The sequence below is a fragment of the Gigantopelta aegis genome, unplaced genomic scaffold, assembly GCF_016097555.1.
Source record: "Gigantopelta aegis isolate Gae_Host unplaced genomic scaffold, Gae_host_genome ctg2245_pilon_pilon, whole genome shotgun sequence".
In the NCBI taxonomy this organism is placed as follows: domain Eukaryota; kingdom Metazoa; phylum Mollusca; class Gastropoda; order Neomphalida; family Peltospiridae; genus Gigantopelta; species Gigantopelta aegis.
Genome location: NW_024532879.1, coordinates 88,036 through 109,432, shown reverse-complemented (window position 1 = coordinate 109,432; position 21,397 = coordinate 88,036). Strand labels below are relative to the sequence as shown.

The following is a 21,397-nucleotide window of genomic DNA, read 5'->3' as shown; positions in this document are numbered from 1 at the left end:
TTTAGTATAAATTTTTTCTCAACTTACTCCAATAAACTTAAATAAAGGATTCGAATGTGAGATAGATAAATTGCTGTACCCAATACTTCTGTATTAAACTACTAAACCTACAATAAACTGAATAAAAGAATTACAATAGATTGAAGTATGTAAAAATGACTGCTCATGCTAATAATATCACAGAGATCATATTGTGTATGAATCCATTTGTATGTCAAGATATAGACAACTAGCATATTTACATTCTAAGGAATTAACACTCTCATTTTGAATTGGACTACATGATCTGGGTGTCCCAAATGCCCTTATGGAAGTACAGGGATGCCAAAATATTTTTTGAGCTAGCTTTGAACGAATCAGGAACTTGAATCATATTTTTTCTTCACACAAACAGAGAATTTCTGATTCATAAAACTCGGAACAGCAGCTATCAATTAATCCATATTTTTCAACTTCTCTGGAAGCTTGATTTTCGTGGAATTCCTCTATGTTGGCGCCAAATATCCTCCCAATAGACTCATGAGACCACCCTCCTTCTTTGGCATGTTCCAGGGTGTCCTGGTCTATGCTTTCTCTAAGATCGGCTTCCCTTCTCTGTTTGACATGATTTTCTTCCTATTAGCCTTATAGTAAGAATTGGCAGGTGTCTTCGAAGGCGAGATCAAAAAAAAAATCTTTGTCCATAAGAGCTTGCTGCCAATGGATCATGTAACATGTGTTTTGAGTCATTGGGGATGGCTTTCTGCTTTCTTCATTACCCTCTTTCAACGACTGTCTGAGGGAACATCAACCGGTGCTTATTACTTATCTTGTAAAGTATGGGCCTCACTTCTGACCATGCAACCGAAAGGGGCTTTCTTAGCTACCACCTTGTCAGCAGTGTGGACAGTTGTACAGTCAGCTTTTCTAAATATGACATGGATCACCCACAAGGCATGGTAATCAATCCTAGTGAATGTTTAGAACTAATATAATGTGTTTGTCCTGAGAGCTACCATCTGTTAGAAGTAAAAGCAAATTACTGCAGTCTGTGTTTTATTACTTTGGTCTTTTTTCATGCTCTGGTATGTAAGTGACAAGTAATATATGTTCGATCAGAGGGAACATATCATAGTTTTCACACGTGTTTGGAGCATATGACGGAATCCAGGGTCATTTATCCCCTCAAACTAGAGCATATTGTGTTGCTTTGCAGGTAACATATTTATCATTATGATTTCCTCTTGATGACTTACGTGGAAAAGGAAAATAGTGTTTCAAGCCCTCTGTGTAGATCGTTATCCTGCCTGTAATTGTCCAGCATTCTTTGGGTATTAGAGCTTGTTTTAATAAAGCTTAACACCCTGTGACTATAACTGGCTGATGGCCCAGATGTTTGTAATGTTGCCTTATATACAAATGTTTGCTTACAGAATTTGCATACGACACTTCTGTTTTCTGTCCGAAAAATTCCCATCTCGTGCAGGAAACCCAAAATACATCCAACAGACTTTTGCCTTTTCAAAAGTAAATACTCAGCTCACAGACAGCTACTACTTTCATCCCTAATTGATTTCCAATGTGTAAAAAAGAGAAAATTTGTTCATGCGCAATATTATCACGATAGGTAACACATATTATCGTTATCCCGATATTAACACTTAAGAATGATAAGCGTCATAACCGCGGTTGTCACACATGCCTGCTAAGTACCTATGTATTACATGTATTAATATGCATATATCTAATAGTTATTTAATGATGGCCTATAGTATTTAGATATCAGATTAATACAAGATCTGTAACTTACATCATACTGTAAGCCTATGTAAAGACAAAGTCCTCTACATTAACTTTGTTCTTGTTGCTAAGGTATTAAGCCACAACAGATCTGGTAGAATCCATTGTAAAAAGAGAACTTTAAAAAATTACTTTACAACTGTATATTCAAACAAGAAGAGCCTAGCATGTTCTGAATTACATCCCTACATAGCTATAAATACCAATTTTAAATTAAAATTTGTGTAAAGTGGCATCAATTGGATTAAAACAAGCAAATGCTGTTGACTTAGGAGCCAAATGGTGAGATGCGGAATGAATAAATTACAAGAAAATGTATCAGAAGAAATTTAATTGTTCTTTGGAAAGACAGTCACTCAAAAGATCTACATCTGTGTTTCCGGGACTATACTTTCTAAGGTAATACTGTATCAACACATAATTTAGTAAATATAATTTAGTGGATATGGGATGAAATCTATTCTTTTTAGGGCCTGGTATTCAAGGACCAATTTGCTTACTAAATTATATACACACATATGCAGTCCCTTCATTATACACATAATTCAAACACCATGCAGTCATTAAAGATAGTAAAACATCAGTTTGTATTTCTTGGAGCACTCCTGAACAAATTCTTATTTAAACTATGTGGGGCATGCTATTGGAATTGTGATATACCATTTTGACCAACTTCTTTGGTTTTGAGATACTGGGTATATGCTGCAGCCTCTATTTAACACACCATGTCACTTCGCTTTTTTTCATTGATCAGCTATTTCAACTTTGTCTTCACTTTTTTTAGTCCTTTGTCCACTTCTTAATCTCATGTAAAATTCTTTCTTTATCACAGACAAGTATATGCTGCTAAGCATCTATGCTGGTTACAGCAACAAAACCTATTATAGTTAATATAATAATGGTATTAATTTAAAAAATATCACTGCCGGAGTGGTTTATGGCCATCTTTCTCTGTACACAAACACTCTCTAGACAGTGAGATATCCATTACTTAGTAGCATTTTTTTGGATTTATGATGATGTTTTGACTCACAACTGACTCATGTCATGCTTTTCTTATGTTCATTTAGTATGGATGTACAGCACTTCATGAAGCTTATTGGACTAAAAATGATGTCATTATGAAGATGTTAGTTCATGATAATGCCACCAATATAATGCTGTACAGGCTGTAAGTCCTGATGTTTGTACAGTATTGTATATATGACTCTGCATCTATCTTACTCTTTGTTTTGTAGTAGTCATTATAAGACATAATTTTGTGATTTTAGCATTGATAAGTACATAAACATCCACCATATATATTGATGTAAATAAAACGACTACAGTCAGATGTAGACATTATTATAGTTGTAAGAATTTTTTTGGCAAATAAATAGTTTTGTGTAACAAGATGATGCAAACCACAATCCCTAGGTATGAGTGCTCTATTAGTATGTATATCTTAATCCTACTATTTAGGAGAATATATATATATGTTCTTTGTTAGTATATAAAATTAAGACATTTTTTACCTTTTACTATTTAGGACACTCTGCATTTGGAATCTTCAAGGGAGGGACATGTGGAAGGCCATTGAGATGCACCGTCAGGGAGCTAATGTTAACATTGTAAACAATGTATGCTAACTTGTAATATGTACAATAATTTGAGGATAAGATAGATCCTATGATCACAAACCAAGGCAAAACGTCTGCAGACCCGTGGGGTTTAAACTAGATAAGTAATATAAAACAGCGAATTTATTATGTTGTCATAAATGTGTGACATTGGTCAGGATGCAAACTTGGTGGTCACATATTTGAGACATTGGTCTCACACAGATTGTAGTGTGGTCACAAATATGTGACATTGGTCCTGTAAGGGTGTAAGCTACTATTACAGAAAACAAATCTTGCTATTCACTTTGTTTTAACATCATGTTGAAACATTTTATGATTGTTGTAGTTACAGGAAGCATAGTATATTTTTATTCAAATATTTTAAAAGTCCTTTATACTATAACCCTTTATTTATTGATATTTGTTTTGTTTAAACATTAATGATTATGGTGCAGTTAACTTTGCTATATCCTAAAATATTTTAACCATGTTACTTTAAAAAGTGTCATATAAAGTAACTACACAAGTCATGAACCATCAAGCAACATTTCTGTTTCTTGTGTCTGCTAAATTGCATCAGTGAATGAAAACTATTAAGCATGGAGTCAGTCACATTAACTGGATATAGTGTTTTATATTGAAAACTGTGCTGTACTACTTTTCCTGCTACATATGTAGAAATTTTAATTTGAATTTGAGTGTCAACCCTACTTTGTTTCATCACTTTTTGGCATGTCATCCTGGATCATGGATTATCTTCATTTTTTAAATTACCTCTTTTTATTGTACCATTCAAAACAAGTCTAAGCTATTTTGTCTATACAATGCTCAAAATGTACAAAACCTTATTAATCTTTATTTTTACCTTCCTACTGTTTATAAATTGAGTATTCAGTTACGATGATTCTGATTAATTTAGCATTTTTATAGTCTATGAGATAGCTTCTTTATTCCTAATCCAAAGAAAGAGTCTAGCAAAGGTACATAACTTCAAACTTCAAATATACAATAAACAAAGAAGATGTCCATTCTTTGCATGTTTCATTCAAAAATGTTGTTTACTGTAAAAGATAAGGGATTTAAAAAATACATATATACTGACATGTATGTTGTAAAACAGTTTCAATTTATTATACGCAATCACCGACAAACTTTGACCTTGTACCAAACAACATATCCTTTAGCCTATACAACATAGTACTCTTTTTTGTTACCAATGCTAACCAGAATCTGGGACGTGAAAGTGTATTCATTTTGTAATAAAGGATCTTTATAAGTAGCTAAATCATAAGAATAGGTGAGATGTTTTTCAATCCTCATCTTTTCAAGGTTATACACTCAATATCATTTAAATTTTCTTATTGTTGGTTTGCCACACAAATACCTAACTAGCTAAAGCAGATACGAAAATGTTATGTTATATATGACCTAAATGTTGTAAACTATGGAATATTTTACAACATGGATTGTCTTGAACTATATGGAATGTTACTTAAGGATATTTTTTTTGGTTGGTGACACACCCCTTCATGCGCATGTAAGGGTTGTTATAGAAATGTTGTAAAATCTCTTTTGTCATCAGGGAAAGATTAACCCAATAGCTAAGAACAATAATAATCGAACAGCCATGGAGCTCTGTTATCAAGAAGATGCTGACCCCCATCGTTTCCGTATTTTAAAGATGTTTGAGCCACTTGCAATGTCAAAAGACTTTCTGTGGAATCCTACAGCAAAGTCTTTTTTCTGTAAGTACCACTGGGTGAAGGTAAAAGTCACTTGCAGCAGTCATTATGGAACAATCTAAGAAACACTAACTACAAGTTGATACATCTGATCCAATTCAGTAGACACTGTAACTACTGTTATTAATGCGCATACAATTAATAAGTCATTAAGTGGAAAGTATTGCCTTTATGATCTAGCAGGTCATAAGGAGTATTATAGCAGCCATGCAGCATTCTAGAAAAAAAAATTTATGCTAAGCACACCTGCGTTTTTTACCACGACTTCTAAAGATGACAGACAATCTAGATGTCATTAAAGTTGATTTGTACTACTGGTTTCAATTTTATATATAGAATGCCAGTCTTGCAGTTCTCAAGGCCCATCTCAAAACACTTGTCATTGGAAATTAAACTTAAGAGATAAGTGATGCTTATGAGAAAGTTCTGAAGTATGTTGCTGAAGTCGCCTGCAGAAGCTGCCATTCACAAGAATATGTGGAGTTCTCCTATAACTATGGAATGTCATCGTCCTTGAGGTAAAGGTGTTAAAGAGTTGTTGCAATGCTTTTCTATAGCTGCAAAGCTGTACTCGATCAATCTGATAAAATTAGTTCAATTCTTTTTTTTGCATTGCTTTGAAGTGAAGAGAATACTGTAGCCATTAGCCTGAAGGAGCTAATGTGATGTGTTACAAAAATGACCATCTCTTCCTTCTGATAGGTCAGGTGTTATTTGGGATTCCTAACAACTTTAAGTGACAAGGGTCTCATCTTATTCTTAAAAAATGAGGATGATGCTCAAAGTAAGTGGGTTGTTATTGACAGAGCTACCTTATCACCGAAGTCAATTGGTGTTCTATTTGCTCCTAAAGAAATTCAAACGTGCTCATCAGAAAATTGCTAGTAATACCGGTATTGTGCCTAGGTTATTCTGCAAAAATTGTTTCCAAAGCATAATACTGAATGTTAATTGGGTTCCTTAGAAGTCTTCAGTTCTGTCATTTTTAAGAAGCAAATACACTAAATTCGAAACCAATATTTCATCTCCATCAGATGAGCCATCAGGTGAGCTCTTGTTTTTTCCATCTCTCATTTATACTGAGCCACTGACAGATATTGTTATAGAAAATGGATTGAGGATGGTGTCTCTGGTGTCATGATCCTAACCAATTCCTCCAACACGATTCTTTCATCTCCTTTTTTAGCCTTCTCGCATTTTTTGTCTACCAGTACATAATGAAGCTGGCCAAAATTGCTGATAGTGATCCACAAATCCGATTGTTAACTCTCGCTGTCATGTATGGACAAATGGCATTTATTGGGAGAATGATGACGTGAAGTTATTGTTGAAGTAACTGAGGATATGTCATTGTGTTATGATAGTTACATCAATGGAGGACATCAAGAGAAGCCATTAATTTTTTTAAAATGTTATTAAGACTGTATTGCCAATTGAGTAAAATGCATTCATTTAAATGTGAGGAGTACCTCATTGCTCTAGTGATGTAGCAAAAGCTCGTTTAGTAGTCTTCTTGTCAGTGAGAGAACAATTTATAATATCAAAGACATGCTCGATCAGTCTAAAAAAATGTAATGTTAGTGATGACAAATATATCAAGAAGGTGGACATCAAACAGGTTGTGGAGCTCATGATGCTTTTCTTTGCATTGCTTCTTTTAGTAACAAAAGCACTTTTCAATGATGATTCTGCCACATCAAGATGTCCATCTTCAGCACATAGTGAAAAGGTGTCCTAATTTCTCATCATCACTGGATCATTTAATCATAAGTCAGTAAAGGAGAGTTGCAGTCAGTTCAGTGTGTTTCCTGGACGGAAATCCTTTAGTAAGTATATAGTTTTTGGAATATTTTATAAGTCTGCTGTCATGTATCATACTTGTACTACATTCTGATTATGTCATGTTTACACTACCTTCTGTATTGAATCATATTATCTATATTCTATCATACTTACACCCACAGTACATTCTGTACATATCATACTTAGTACCCACACTCTGTTCTATGCTATAAGATCTTGGATGTCTTCATTAAGTGAAGAGGATATACAAATTATATCTGCGGGACCCTTTTTAATGGTTAGTATAGTGTTAAGGTCCTTGTTGATTAAATAATATTCTAATTAGAGCCTAAAACGTTAGATGACAAAGCGCTTTAGGTAAGTATGAAAACTACTTTTAACAACAATACTTAGACATTCTTAGTGTTAAACGGTGTAAGGACCTTATTCACAACAGTGTACACACCTTATGAGACATTACTATAGTGTTCATAACTGTCATTTAACAAAAAAAAGCAAAGCAGATTTTATTGAATAAAGAAGTCATTAGGATTGTTGTAATGTATTTATAATTCCATAATTTTCTACTATGATCTCAGAGACAAAATATTTTAGTCTATGACAAAAAATAAAATGTAATACTGACCATGCTAGCACTAAAGTTATTATTAACTAAAAATCAATCAATTTCTTTTTCTAAAAGTAGATTTGATATATGTTTTCAGATGTGATTTTCTTAGTAAGGCTAATGAAATATATCAAACTTTTTATGTTTGTAATCCACCATTGTAAAAACTTCTTCTAAAGCAAAAGTGGTAGTCTTGATACTTCTGGCCATTGTGAGTAAGTCTTCTCCTTCCTCTGACAGCCACATCTAGAAGAATAGTGGTTTGGTCCATTTTTCTTTAACATCAAAAAAGTTTTAATAAGAAGGCCGTAGAGCATTAACTGCTGTCAACTCTATTGCAGTAAATTAAAATTCATTTATCAGTTATATGTTTAATGTTTACTGACCTGTTTTAGGTCCAGGGGTTGAGTTTAATATCACCTGATAAAAATTAGGAGAAGTAACAGAAACAAAAACTAGAGAGAATATCAAAAGTACCACCACCATCATCTTTCTGATGTCAATAGTGATAGTATTCATCCGGGGTATCAGTGGGTAGAATGAGTCTTTTTAGTAATATTGGTATCTGATGACAAATACCATAACCCAATACTAGCTCTCCATGAGATAAATCAATCATAATGACCTACAAAGACTAATATATCAAAAGACAACTGTTCTACCTATTTAGTTACCTTTTGTTCCTTTCTGTCTGTACACCACATACAATGTGATATCAATACTTAATATATACTCAACCGAAAGACTATTATAGAATAGTAGACAACTGCCTAGCTGTCAAAGACAGAAAGATAGAAAGAAACAGTAAGTAACAATAACACAATCAAAAACGACTATCAAAAGAGAAAGCTAAGAAAACAGGATTCAAGCTAGCTCCACTGTTGAGGCAAGCGGTTCATTTAACATCAACAATGTAAACTATATTTATCCATTAATCTTATACATACACTGAGGTAATGTTACTAGTTAATTATCTTGTCAATTTAATTATTAACTACAAAGTCAACAAATTCAGTTAATGTATATGTAGTTCAATATAACTATTATCACTTCAGTATCCTTACAATTGTACAACTTTAAAGAATATTTCTGTATCCATAGTATTATGTTATAACACACACACACAACATATATATATATATTATGTATTGTCTATATCACTAATAATGTCTATAGTTCTTTTTATCTTAAACATTGATGAAAAGTAAAGTCATTAAGTCATGGCTGTAAACAAAACATTTTTACATAATATGAAGTAAAGAAAATATAACAGCAACTATTTCTATACTACCATTATCATATACAGTTACATTACATTGATTGGATGTTTATATGGGTAATTTTCATGACATGTATGTAGTAGCTGTGATATCATAGCAACTATACTTAATATTGAGGTATAGTGTTTGAGCCATTTTGCAATGTCAAAAGACTTTCCTGTGGAATCCTACAGCAAAGTCTTTTTCTGTAGTACCACTGGTGCAGGGTTAAAAGTTCACTTGCAGCAGTCATATGAAACAATCTAAGAAACCACCTAACTACAAGTTTGATACATCTGATCCAATTCCAGTAGAAACTGCTAACTATGTTATTAATGCGCCATACAATTAATAAGTCATTAAGTGGAAAGTATTGTCCCTTATGATCTTGCTCCCTCTTCCCCGGTCATAAGGAGTATATAGCAGTCATGCAGCATTCTAGAAAATCTTATGCTAAGCACACCTGCTGTTTTTACCATACTTTCTAAACAGCTTTCCAAACAAAACATCGATTCTCCAAGTGCTCACCTATCCAGCCCTCCTAGTATTTTTACCACCATACAGGTATGTATACATAATATATAAATAAATAATTAAGTATTTTATTCTTATTATTTCCTACCAGTACATCCATTACCTGCTACACCCGGTCTAAACTGTTGACATGAGTAGGAAGTTACCAGTGGACTTCTTCAACCTTTTCTTTACATCAGAAGTAAAAAATTCAATTTATATATAGACATTAGATAGCTGAACACAATGCTTACTCATCTGAAGCACATCTCATGAACATCCAAAAGCACGTGGACATGAATGGATAAGAACTCCTATGCAAAGACATGAAGTAGATCAATTACTGGCTATTTATTATTACCATGGGAATAATGGGTCATCACTACAGTAAGAAATTTTTTTGACTATGTATGCGTTTACTATGGTTTACACTAGTATGTTTTAGTAAGTAGGTACAGTTTTAGTTTTAGTTATAGTAATTTTACTAAATGATCATCAATTTTAGTTAAAGTTTTAGTAAATTTACCAAAAGTAAATGAATTTTAGTTAAGTGTAGTTAGCATAATTGTTTTAGTTTTAGTTATAGTTTTAATTGTTTGCTCAAAGTGATTGTCTTGGTTTTTAGGACTTTGTACGACATGTCTAGCTCATGCACACGAATCCTTGAACTCTGGCTTTGCAACATGCTATAGGGATACTTGTGTTCCAATGAAAATTGCACCTTTTTAGTAATCTTCTTATTAATTTTCATCGTCACATCATACATCTTTTTCCCAACACATTCTGTCAAAGACAGTTGGCTTTCAGTCTCAGAGCATTTGTAAAGATGATGATGCTGCTTCTGAGATTTTTCTTTTTTTGTTCTTCTCCATTCTTTCCAGTTCCTTTAAAATATCATTGTTGTGGTTTTCTCAAATAGTTTTTCAAATTAGTCGTGAACTTTCCATTTACTTTTGGCTCCACACTCGTGAATTTTGCATCACATGCTATAGAATTCAGCTTTATCAAAATGAAAGTAGTTCCCTTTGGGATGACCTATTGTTGATTTAGAAGCACTAGACTAGCATCTTGACATAATGGAAGTGAAGCATATGCTGAATCAATCAAGTGTGACTATCAACTATTCAAGCTCAATGAAATATTAAATTGCTCAGATCCAATGTGTAAATTTAATTTCACTAAATGTTCTGAGAATATTCGTTTTAGTTATAGTTAAAGTAAGTTTGTGCAAAATAGATTTTGTTATTTTTAGTATAGTTAAACTAAAAAAACTTTAGGCATTCTAAAATGCATTTAGTTTTAGTTAAAAACAAATCACTAGTTTACATATTATAATATAAAACCATTATGTTATATATAATTACATCTAAGTTTATGTAACAATTTGTGTGTAACAGATCTGACTGGCGTAGAAAGTGGCCCCATTTATAACTGAAAGTTTCAGTCCATTTATGTCTGGAAAAGAAGATTTAAACTTTGATGAAGTTTTTCTATCTCAATGATGTAGAGATACAACCCCAATCGTACCAGTCAGTGACTATGACAGATTTACAAAAAATAAGGCCATCCTTGAATTAGTAATATAAAGGTGTTCAGTCTGTGTACAATCCCTAATCAGAACTATTTGCTGATGACAGCATAATAGGTATATAAGGGCAGGCTTTCATGGTTTCGTTAGATGCCTAAAAACCCACAAAATGGGCTATCAAAAGCATGGGTGTAGCTGATGATCAAAAAAAATGGTTATGTGTATAATTTCAAGTTATATACAGGAAATTATTACATACCTTCCTATGAAAATTACCATTGATGTTACTAGGGAAGAGAAAGATGGTTCAGTTGAGAAAGGGCTTGATCACCAAAGTAGTTCATGGGAACTAGTATAGCACCTTTCTCTAATATGGGGTTTTTTTTTTTTCCAAGAGCTGTACATGATAATTACTAATCATCACTTACCCTTTTCTTAGATTTAAAAACAAAAGGATTTGTTAACATGTGGGACAATGAGAAAGGATTAGGAAGGGGCTTAGTGAGACATTTATGTCAAGGAAGTTTAGCTAAGGTAATAATAAAAACAAATAAACAATCAATTACCTTACCATTATATAGTGAAAGTGTACAGTGATATCACGATGATGGTAACATAAAAATAGTTTTGAAGTGGAGGAAAGACAAGAGAATGGTACACATGATATCTACCTTTCATACAGATGATATGATGGAAAAACAACATAGAACCAGAACAGTACTGAAGGAGTTGAGACAGTACAAAAAACCAGTGATGATAGATGAATTACAACTTGCATTATGGGAGGTATGAGACAGTTGGTGTTTATTCAAAATATTCTCACAGATCTCAAAAGTGTGGAAGAGAGTATTCTTCATTTACTTGACCTAGCTATTGTAATGTCAGCATCATAAGTGTTTTGTTGATAGGAGACATGTAACACAAGAAGAGCTCTACCTATGAGGCTATCGTGAGCGGGTCTTTCTGAGCCAATTAGAAAGAGGACCACCATCTGGGGTCGCCACAGAGGGGGAGTTTGCCGAAACTAGTGAAAAAAAAAAGATCCCAGACAGTTCAATGTAAAATCTAAAAAAAAAACACTATACAATTCATCCCATGCTTTAAATATACCACAAAGTTACATTATGAAAGTTAAAACACTATTAATACATTACCACAATTATCTCTCTATCAGAACTCATCAGTCATATAAATATAATCAAATATTACAAGCTGCATATTGCCTTACTTTTCTTTCCTTCATGAAGACGAGATTTATACAAGCATCTTCTAGTAAAAGCAACATTTCTATAAGCAAATAATCTATAAAACAATACAAATATAATATTTAAAATCACAGATAATCAAGCAGAGAAGCTGTAGCATGATGTAAACTCCACCCGAAGAAAATTGTGGGCGTAAACTTTGAAGTGTGTCTAGAGTAAGTATCATAAATCAAATAGTATACTTGCTATGGCCAAAATTAACACTAACACGTAATAATAGGTACAAACAAAAAAACCACACCAAAACTTATCATGAGCTTCCTAATAGAAATGACAAAGCAGAAAAAAAGCAACTAAGTGGATGATGTAATTCAAACCAATAATTATTTAAAATAATTTAGTCACTTGTGAACTAGACAAATTTCGCTTTTAAATAAAGGAAAGAAATCAATTGAGCTTAGGACTACCTTTATATGGTCTCATAATATTACAATATATAACTTAAATGTACATTCAATTGTATATGATACCCTGTTGAATAGAAATGTTTCTCTAGGAGCATTATGGATCATTAGGATGAACAGTATACAATATAACACAAAATGAATATAATCCAAAACATTATGTTCTGTTTGCCCATGTTTATGAAAGTCCTAAGATTGAGTAGTAACATTTAATTATTACCAAATAATATATTTACCCAACCATGTCTCTTAAAAACTTCTTTTTTGATGCTACAAATCAAGCATTTGCTTTGATTGTCATTATAAATTTTGTCCTGTAAAATCAGTATCCATTTATAAAGTATTATTAAACAGTAGTCTGGAATACCCGATCGTTTCTACACTCAAAGCAAGTCGTGCAGTATGTAGCTATCAGTTAGACTTAACTTGTTCTTGTCTCAGATGACAGAAAATCAGTCGCACTAGCATAGCAATAACAATATTCAATCCTAATGTAGTCACACCACAATAAAGAAATGACATATATAGCAAATCTAAGGCCGACCAAACTAATCTAAGATGATGGTCGTATGCTGATCCCCAAATATAAAGAGTAGTTAGTTAAACAAACATTACATTGTGTTAGTTACATTTCCAAGTGTACCCAGTCTAGTGATGGTAAGAAAAAACAGTGAAATGCAGTCTCACAGAATAAATCCTTCTCGTGTTAAAAATAGTTTTGAATAAGAGCAAAAAAAAACTGATGACAGCGTAAATAAACATTACAACAAGACCCAAAACAAAACACTATGAGTAGCTGGAGATGCTAAAGACAAATATATAATGGCAGTATGATTGTCTTGCAGCCTACCACTCTTCCTGACAGCTTTAACAAACATACAGTGCAATACTTGATTACAAAGAAAGAGATAAAAATCATACACCCACAATAGGAGTAGCCACTGAGAAAAGACTCAAGAGTGAGCACACAGACTATATGCGATAGAGAGACTCAAAACTCAAGAAAAAAATCTGGAAAAATATTTCTCAGGTTGTGGAAGATTTGCTCCACAGCAAAAGATTTTGTTAAGGAGGTGATAAAAGCGATGTACATGTTTCTTCGAAATAATCCTTTCTTTATGCTATACTAACAAATAATGAACAAAGTAATTGACTTTGAGTACTTTAAAAGAATTAGGTTTATTTATGCTGATATTATAATGCATTGACCGTGTGTGTGAGGTTTATAATAGCATTGTGATTTACGCTAAAGTTATAACATATATGTCTATATTACATGTACATACAAATATATATAAGTTATATATATATATATACTATATTAATGTACATACAAAATATATATAAGTATATATATATATATATAATCTGCTCTGTCTAAACGATATCGAGCACTCTTCAACAGACTTAGATACTTCAGTATATATATATATATGTATATATATATATATATATATATTACATTAGATGAACATATTATAACATCAAAACCAATCATTTGGAATGGGATTAATTGACACAATAGCAGGGACAGCAATACTTATAGGTTACTGCTTAATGATAAAAATTTCAACAGGATATTAATCCAATGTTTTTGAATAGTACTGAGCACCATCTATATAGTCAGAATTACATTAACATGCCAAAGTATACAGAGCATGATAATACCATATTGGTGTAGCAAGGTGTAACATGGTTAAAAATAAAAGGGGACAGGTATTGTGTAAGTATTATCAATACCATACTTGTTGTCATCAGTACTAGATAAATACCAAAATATATAGTTCCATTTACATACTTAATTATTATCATTAAAATGTCATATAAATTGTGATAATAAATGTATCATTATTCCTAAAATATACTGTCAACAAACTAGTGAATAAGTTTGACAGCATCTTACTTGGATGAAGTTACAGACCAAATAAGGACCATCAAATTTTAAAAAAAATATTGTTAACCAGAACAAAAGGAGGTGTCTGATAATTCTATCAATAATTAAACTTATGAAGCCCACAGAAGCCAAACATGTCTTCCTTATCTCATGATCTTTCTCTATATTAATGAAATATGATTTTATAGTCAGGAACAGTAAAGGTATCTATAATAAAGTGTAAGGACTAGAGTGCTACTTACCCAATTCATCAACACTTATACCAATTGTAGTCGCAATTCTCTTACGTACATGTAAGGGCGAAAAGGAACACTTCACCATTGCTCATTTCTGAACAAACTTAAAAAGTTTGCTAAAGTTCAAACATTTGCAGTTAGAAAATTGATAACTCAAAAGGATGTATAATCCACTTAGCAACGGTGGACTAGAATTTTCATCTGCTCTTCTAAGATCACTTCTAACAGTTTTATACTGGATGATTAAATTTAAGACGAGCTTGAGTTGCCTATAACAAAAAAATGATGTATACAAGTTTCTAAGGTGATTATATTACTAATTATTGTTATCGAACTTTTTAAACTGTCATTAAATTTACTAATTTTAGCTATTTTCTGACTCATCTCTTTCTATTCTTATAATTCTTTATAACATAAATTTTATGGCTAGTAGAGTAATTATTAAATTAATACAGTATTTACAAACTGAAATGATGTTTGATCAGCTTGTTATGTCACTAGGCTCAATTACATTGATCATAAAAGCAATTATGATTAAATATTAGTTTTATGTAAAGAGTGTCATGTATAAACTAATACTACTAATAGCATCAATAACTAGTAGCTGACATATTAAATATAACTTACATTAGGACTGGTAAAGTTCTCTTTGTAAGTGTATATAATTGATATGATAACTGGGCCCTTGAATGCCAACATTTTGATTACTATAGCTTCCAGTGCCACTATTTCAATTTAATGCTGTACAGGACCTGAGGCTATTGAGAGATTATTTCTCATTGAGTCCTTCAGCAAAAACCCATGTAGAAGAAGGCAACTTGACCCCACAATATTAGAACCTAAGATTAGGATTGTTATAATTTCAATAATATCTTGATATAGGAGACATACAGAAAATATTTTTCTTCCCTCCACTACATCTTGTATGTCAAACTTCTCTCTGACCATAACAGAGCTAATACATTTAAGGCATAGTAATACGAGATCTACAAATTATATACTTCTAAATCCACTAAACTGCAGCACAGTTTTAACTCCCTGACAAGGGACAGTAAACCATGGCAAAGTAACGGCATAGTGCTTTGTAAAAGTAGATTGGTGCTAGTAAATAATTTTCAATGCATTTTATGTAAATAAGAAACAATAGAAAATTTGACTTTTTAAGTGTAAAAATTCAGCTCATATTGGTCAATTGTGAGTCTAACTCTCTATAAAGACAAAATTTAAAATAATAATTTTAATCTTAATGCATACATATTCATCAGTGAATTCAGAAAGTCTGTCTTCACTCATTATGGATCTAAGCAATATCCAAATTGGTGGTCATGATTGTATTGGTGCCCATAATTCAGAGCCATCATTTAGAAGTGATGGCAGCTCCTTAGATTTGAGATCACTGTGATCAAATCTAATCAAATCACATTGAATTCAAATATCAGACATGGAAGGTTTGACAGTTGTACTCCTATGTATTAACAAGTGAGTATAAACTAAAGTTTTATATGAAAAGATAACCTTTTGAGGACTTTGAAGGTGTTAACTTGTATTCTTACATTTGCGAACAGATGAACACACTTGAATTCCTGCATCCTGACATCAACATTTTACTTAGTTTCCCACAGACTTTCTAAAAACATTATGAGTATGTATTCAAAAGTCTCTTGGATCTTACTGGTCTTGGTTCTTCTAATAACTGACTTCCACTTCACAATCCAGGTTATGTCATATCAACAATTGCTTCAGTCATGTTCTCTAGCATCTACACAATTGTTTAAATTTTAAGGGCAATGTAGGTACTGTTATTAGCCTATGAATGTAACTTACACGATGCCTTTCTTTTTTCTCATATGCAGTCCTTAACTTTTTAACTTTTGGGCCAGAAGAGTCAGTATCTAATGTTCTCTTAAAGATAGTTGGAACAGCTTTAGATTTCAACTTCCTTCTAACTTTTATGGCAAATGAATGTGAATAGTGAGCTTTTTCGTAGCAGTCATCTGTGAAATGATTGCTACAAAGACTACTATTTTCTGATGACCACTCCAACGATCTCTAGTGCGTTTAACTTGCTCTATCCATTGCTTCTCAGTACTGGATCTTTGGGAAACGTATATCAGGGTAACCTCATCATCACTGGGAATGCTAGAACAACCAGCTGCAAACACATCTGTTAGGCATTTCTTTGTCCCCATGTGCAAAAATGTGTTACTACTCTGACGTCACGGAAGCAACGCCCACGAGACTGGCAATATAATTTTCACCATTTTGTTTTGATAATGCAATAGCAGACTAGTATGCACTAATTTTTTAAATATTTGTATGTTTACTACACAAGGTCTTTCATTTTATCAGAATATTGAAAACCCATTCTGTTTACCTTTTAAAAGTTCATGTAGAAGTTCTACAGTTTTATATAACCATTAAACACATTTAAAGTCTCATTAACAGTGAACCGTAATGTTGGGTTACCATATGTTTACTACGACTTTGTTCCCAAAGTTAAGTGGTTCACACTAAAATAAGTCATAATAACATGATAATGACGATATAAATGTCCTTTTGTGTGACAGTCCCAATCAGATTACAAATTGAAATTGTTAACAGCTTATTATATTATTAAAATGCTGCTGAATTAACTAACTGTGACCCTACATAATAATGTTTTACAAACATGACCTTGGTACCCTATATAATTGATGTCTATTTTTACTTGTTAGGGAGTTATTGCCGTTCTATAGACAAAAGTTTCTTTAATAGATTCACGAGTATCAAGAACTTTGTAAGAAAATTGAAGGTGATTCATGTCGTCTAGTTATGTTTATTAATTTAGCAAAAAAGTTGATTGGAAAATCAACAAAAAGATGATGAGATCAAACAACTTCAACAAGCTCTTAGTGAATACAGGTATGTTATCATAAATCTACAATATCTCATTTTGAAGTTATATAGTCATCATGAAAGCATAGAGTTTTAGCAGTTATCAATTATTGATGTGTTAGTACTATAAATAAATCAATAATTGATGTGTGCTAGAAATATAAACTGGCATAGTCATGCTGATTGCTATTACTTTTGAAGTTAATATCCATATTGTCATTATATAGATAATTATATATAATTATAATACCATTGTTATTGCTATAAACAGCTCACTTTAATCTTGACTTAATATAGAGCGACCATCAAATATAAAAACATAATTAATAGGAGATTCTGCAGACAAACCAGAGTAGGACATTCATTTACTGTCTACCCAATTTCTCTGCATAAACTGTTTGATAATTATACACAAGTCTTAAGTCAAAGATCTGCATGATTCAACCCAACATCTTGTATGTATTCTGTTAAATTAGGGTCAAAAAAGAAGCCGAAAAGGAAGAGAGAAATATGTGCTCAAGAGATTCTATTGGCAGAGATTTAGCTGAGACAGCTACAACTCAAGAGAAAATGTCAGAACTAAAGAATTAGAGATAAAGAGGATAGGATTTATTAAAGATATAGAACTAGATGAACATAGAACCGGGCACTTCTCATGAGAATAAAAAAAATGGTGAACAATAGGAAACCTGACTTACATTACATATCATAAGTATGTCTATAATTTTTTGTACGGTTTAATAATATATTAAAATATTGATTATATAATATTGATCTTATAAGTCAGCCCAATCCCTTCCTCTATATGAGACTATAGTATAACTTTTTTAGTGAGCCTGATAAATAAAAGAAATTGTAACACAACCCTAAATGAATGAGAAAGAAGAACAAACCATATTCCAGTAGGAAACTCTAAAAGAATATTTTTTTGGAGATCTGCATTAGATATCCATACTCAATATTAAAAAACAATGTGGTATATCAGGCATGGGTTTATTAGACGTATTTCCCCAAGACTGTTGCGAATGGAACTACTGTACTATATACAGTGATAATACAAGTACCTCCTTGAGAAATGTCCCTGCACTTTTTACTCTGTGTCTGTTAACTTATAGTGAAAAAAAAATGTTTAAATCATTTTTTTGGAGTATAGATAAACCAGGAAATGGTATTAATTTTTTAGCTCAAGTGATATTAAATTGCAGTTTTTATCACATTGAACTGTGAAATATGTCCCAGACATTATATCATATGCTGAAAGAAGCTTGAAAAAGATTGTATCTGCTCATCTTGATGAACTAGATGAATCTGGTAATTTAAACCTTGTACATGTACTTTATATACACATTTCATTATAGTATTAGTATGGATAATTGTACATATATTTTTTAAGTTTTTTACATGTACCTTATGATATTAGAATTATATTGTTTTACATGTACTCCAATTTTACTAATGTCTTTTTATCAGATGATGTATCCAAACAGTTGATAACACTTAAAGTGCTTAACAAAGGAAAAATTTCTCTCTAATACTTATGTGAAAATGACCATAGTAAGATATATGTAAATGTCTAGTTTGGTTATTGATATATATTTTTAGTTATCGTATCATTCATCTTTGTTATTCTGTTCCTCTTCATTCTATACTCATCGTATTCAATTGCTCCTCCTAGAATTCTTCACTCTCCTCCCACTGTGACATCTACAAGCCTCCACAACACTTCATCTAATCATCATCAAAGTTCTACTATTCCATCTAATGTCAACACCCCTATCAATCAAATTTCCAACATTAGTTTTTTCAATGTTATACTCCAAAGTACCTCTTACCTCTTATGTTCATCCTCCAACTTTGATTTTATGACTCTACTCCAATCCTTCGCCCTCCTACTGCTGCCCTGCCATTCCATTCTTAGCCTCTCATTCCCTCTCTCTACTTTTCCTATTCTATTTCTTCCCTTATCTTTTGTAAATCCACATTAAGCTCTTCAAAGATAAGCATTTCTCTGGGATTGAGCTTCTTTATGTTAAGACTTTAACTGTGCAAACTATTATATCATTAAACTCTGTAGATGGGAACAAATGCGTAATTGTCTGACACAAATCCTCCCTGGATTTTTTCAGAAGTATCTTTCTTTTTCATCATTGGATTCTACTATTCCCAGCAAAATAGTTTATCCCATATCTAACTGTAATGTCTAAATGTTAAATGAAAAATGGTTTCTCCTCACCTTTGGGTTCAAATAAAATTCTACTATATAAAAATCAAAAACCCTAGCCTACTTAAGATATCATAAATCTAATTTCTTATCTAAACTTTTCTACACCCTGATCATTGTGGATAGCTGTTAAATATATATACACCAAAATCTTCATCTCACCTTTTCTTATTTACCTTGATCTTCCTGTTACTTCACCTGCATGTTTTATCAATACTTTTCTTTATGTATTATAAGTCAACAGTGTTCTCTATTTTTTAAAAATTAAACCACAAAAGACACTTAATAGCAAAGCTAAGATAAGGAGCATCAATAATGGAGTGTGGATCCCCAAGAGAACAGCTGTACATAAGAATATATAGGAGGATAAGTGTGAAATACAATTGATAAGAAACAGATCTAATCTCATCCTAGATCTTTCTCACCTTCTAACAATCAACTCTCAGAAAATAAGATATAGGATATCTCTACACAACCCTACATACTTCTTGTCAAGACCTCCACCTCTTTTTCTAAAAAATTTAAACTTTGTTTATGTCATACTCTAGAGTACCTAGGTGGTTATAAGCTCTGCTAATCTGTCATGGACTCCTTAACATTCAATCTAAATGTCTGAAGCTTGTAAATGATTGTTGGGATCATTTGCCGAAATTTCTATACAACATGTATAATCACAAACTCTTCAAATTGTCCCGTAATCTCCAACTCCAACTATGGTGCAATTGATGTGGAGGATGATTGAATATTTGTTTTACAGTTGATTACAAGGTTGTTTCAATCAAAAATGAGATAAATCTACCTTTTGATGTAAATGTGTGCAATAAATGAACTACACCTTTATTGTAGTCACACAAATTATTGAAGGGGAGATTCTATTGCTTTATACTATTAAGAACTAGTATGTATCACTATTTTCGATCAAAAAATGACAGTTTACATTTATATTTACTAAAAGACACACTAGTTTACACTCACATTCAATCTAATACTATATGTTATAAGAAAAGTAAAGTTCAGCCGTTATTGTCTTTATGTCAAAAAACCATTATTTGGTCACAGAAATTTCAGCTTTTCCTTTTCATAATCCTAGAGTTTTACAATATAAACAGGAGTTATTTTCAATATATTAACCTTGCTTTGAAGGAACTGAAGGAAGTCCATGCTTTTGTGCAGCCATTCCTTTGCTACAATTATGATTGTCTGTCATTTCAAAATGGTCTATATCTGAGGTTCCATGTTTACTATAGTATATATGTATAGTGTATATCACCATTGCATATGGTGTACCTTGCTTTGAATAGGAGGGGGGAACACAAGAATATGGTTTGTCTTGAGTGCATTCATTCCTTTGTCATAACCATAATGTATGCCATTTCAAGATGTTTCTTCATCTGAGGTTCCCATGTTACTACAGCTAGTATATATGTACAGTGTAATGTCATTGGTATATGCTTGTTTTACCTTGCTTTCTCAGGGGAGAAACAAGAGAAATTGGTTTCTTCTTGACATTCTGATGTACTATAGTTTACATGTTAAGGGTGTCCAGGAACAACATAAGAGTTTATTTACTTGCCTTGGTTTTTGTAACAGTAACAGTAGGAGAGTCACATATAGACTAGTACTTGAACTTATAAAAACTGCTTTCCTTCACTTTCTCTTTACCTAATTTTG

The 21,397-nt window shown here is 32.2% G+C and overlaps 1 protein-coding gene across 1 annotated transcript in view; it reads left to right on the top strand.

The window, feature by feature from the left end:
* Positions 1–818: 818 nt before the first annotated feature.
* Positions 819–21,397, top strand: part of LOC121391372 (scavenger receptor cysteine-rich domain superfamily protein-like) — a 56,745-nt gene continuing 36,166 nt past the window's right edge. Inside the window, exons 1-2 of the mRNA XM_041523028.1 lie at positions 819–938; positions 4,963–5,145. Coding sequence (XP_041378962.1) covers positions 819–938; positions 4,963–5,145 — 303 coding nt within the window. The remainder of the gene's footprint in view (positions 939–4,962; positions 5,146–21,397) is intronic.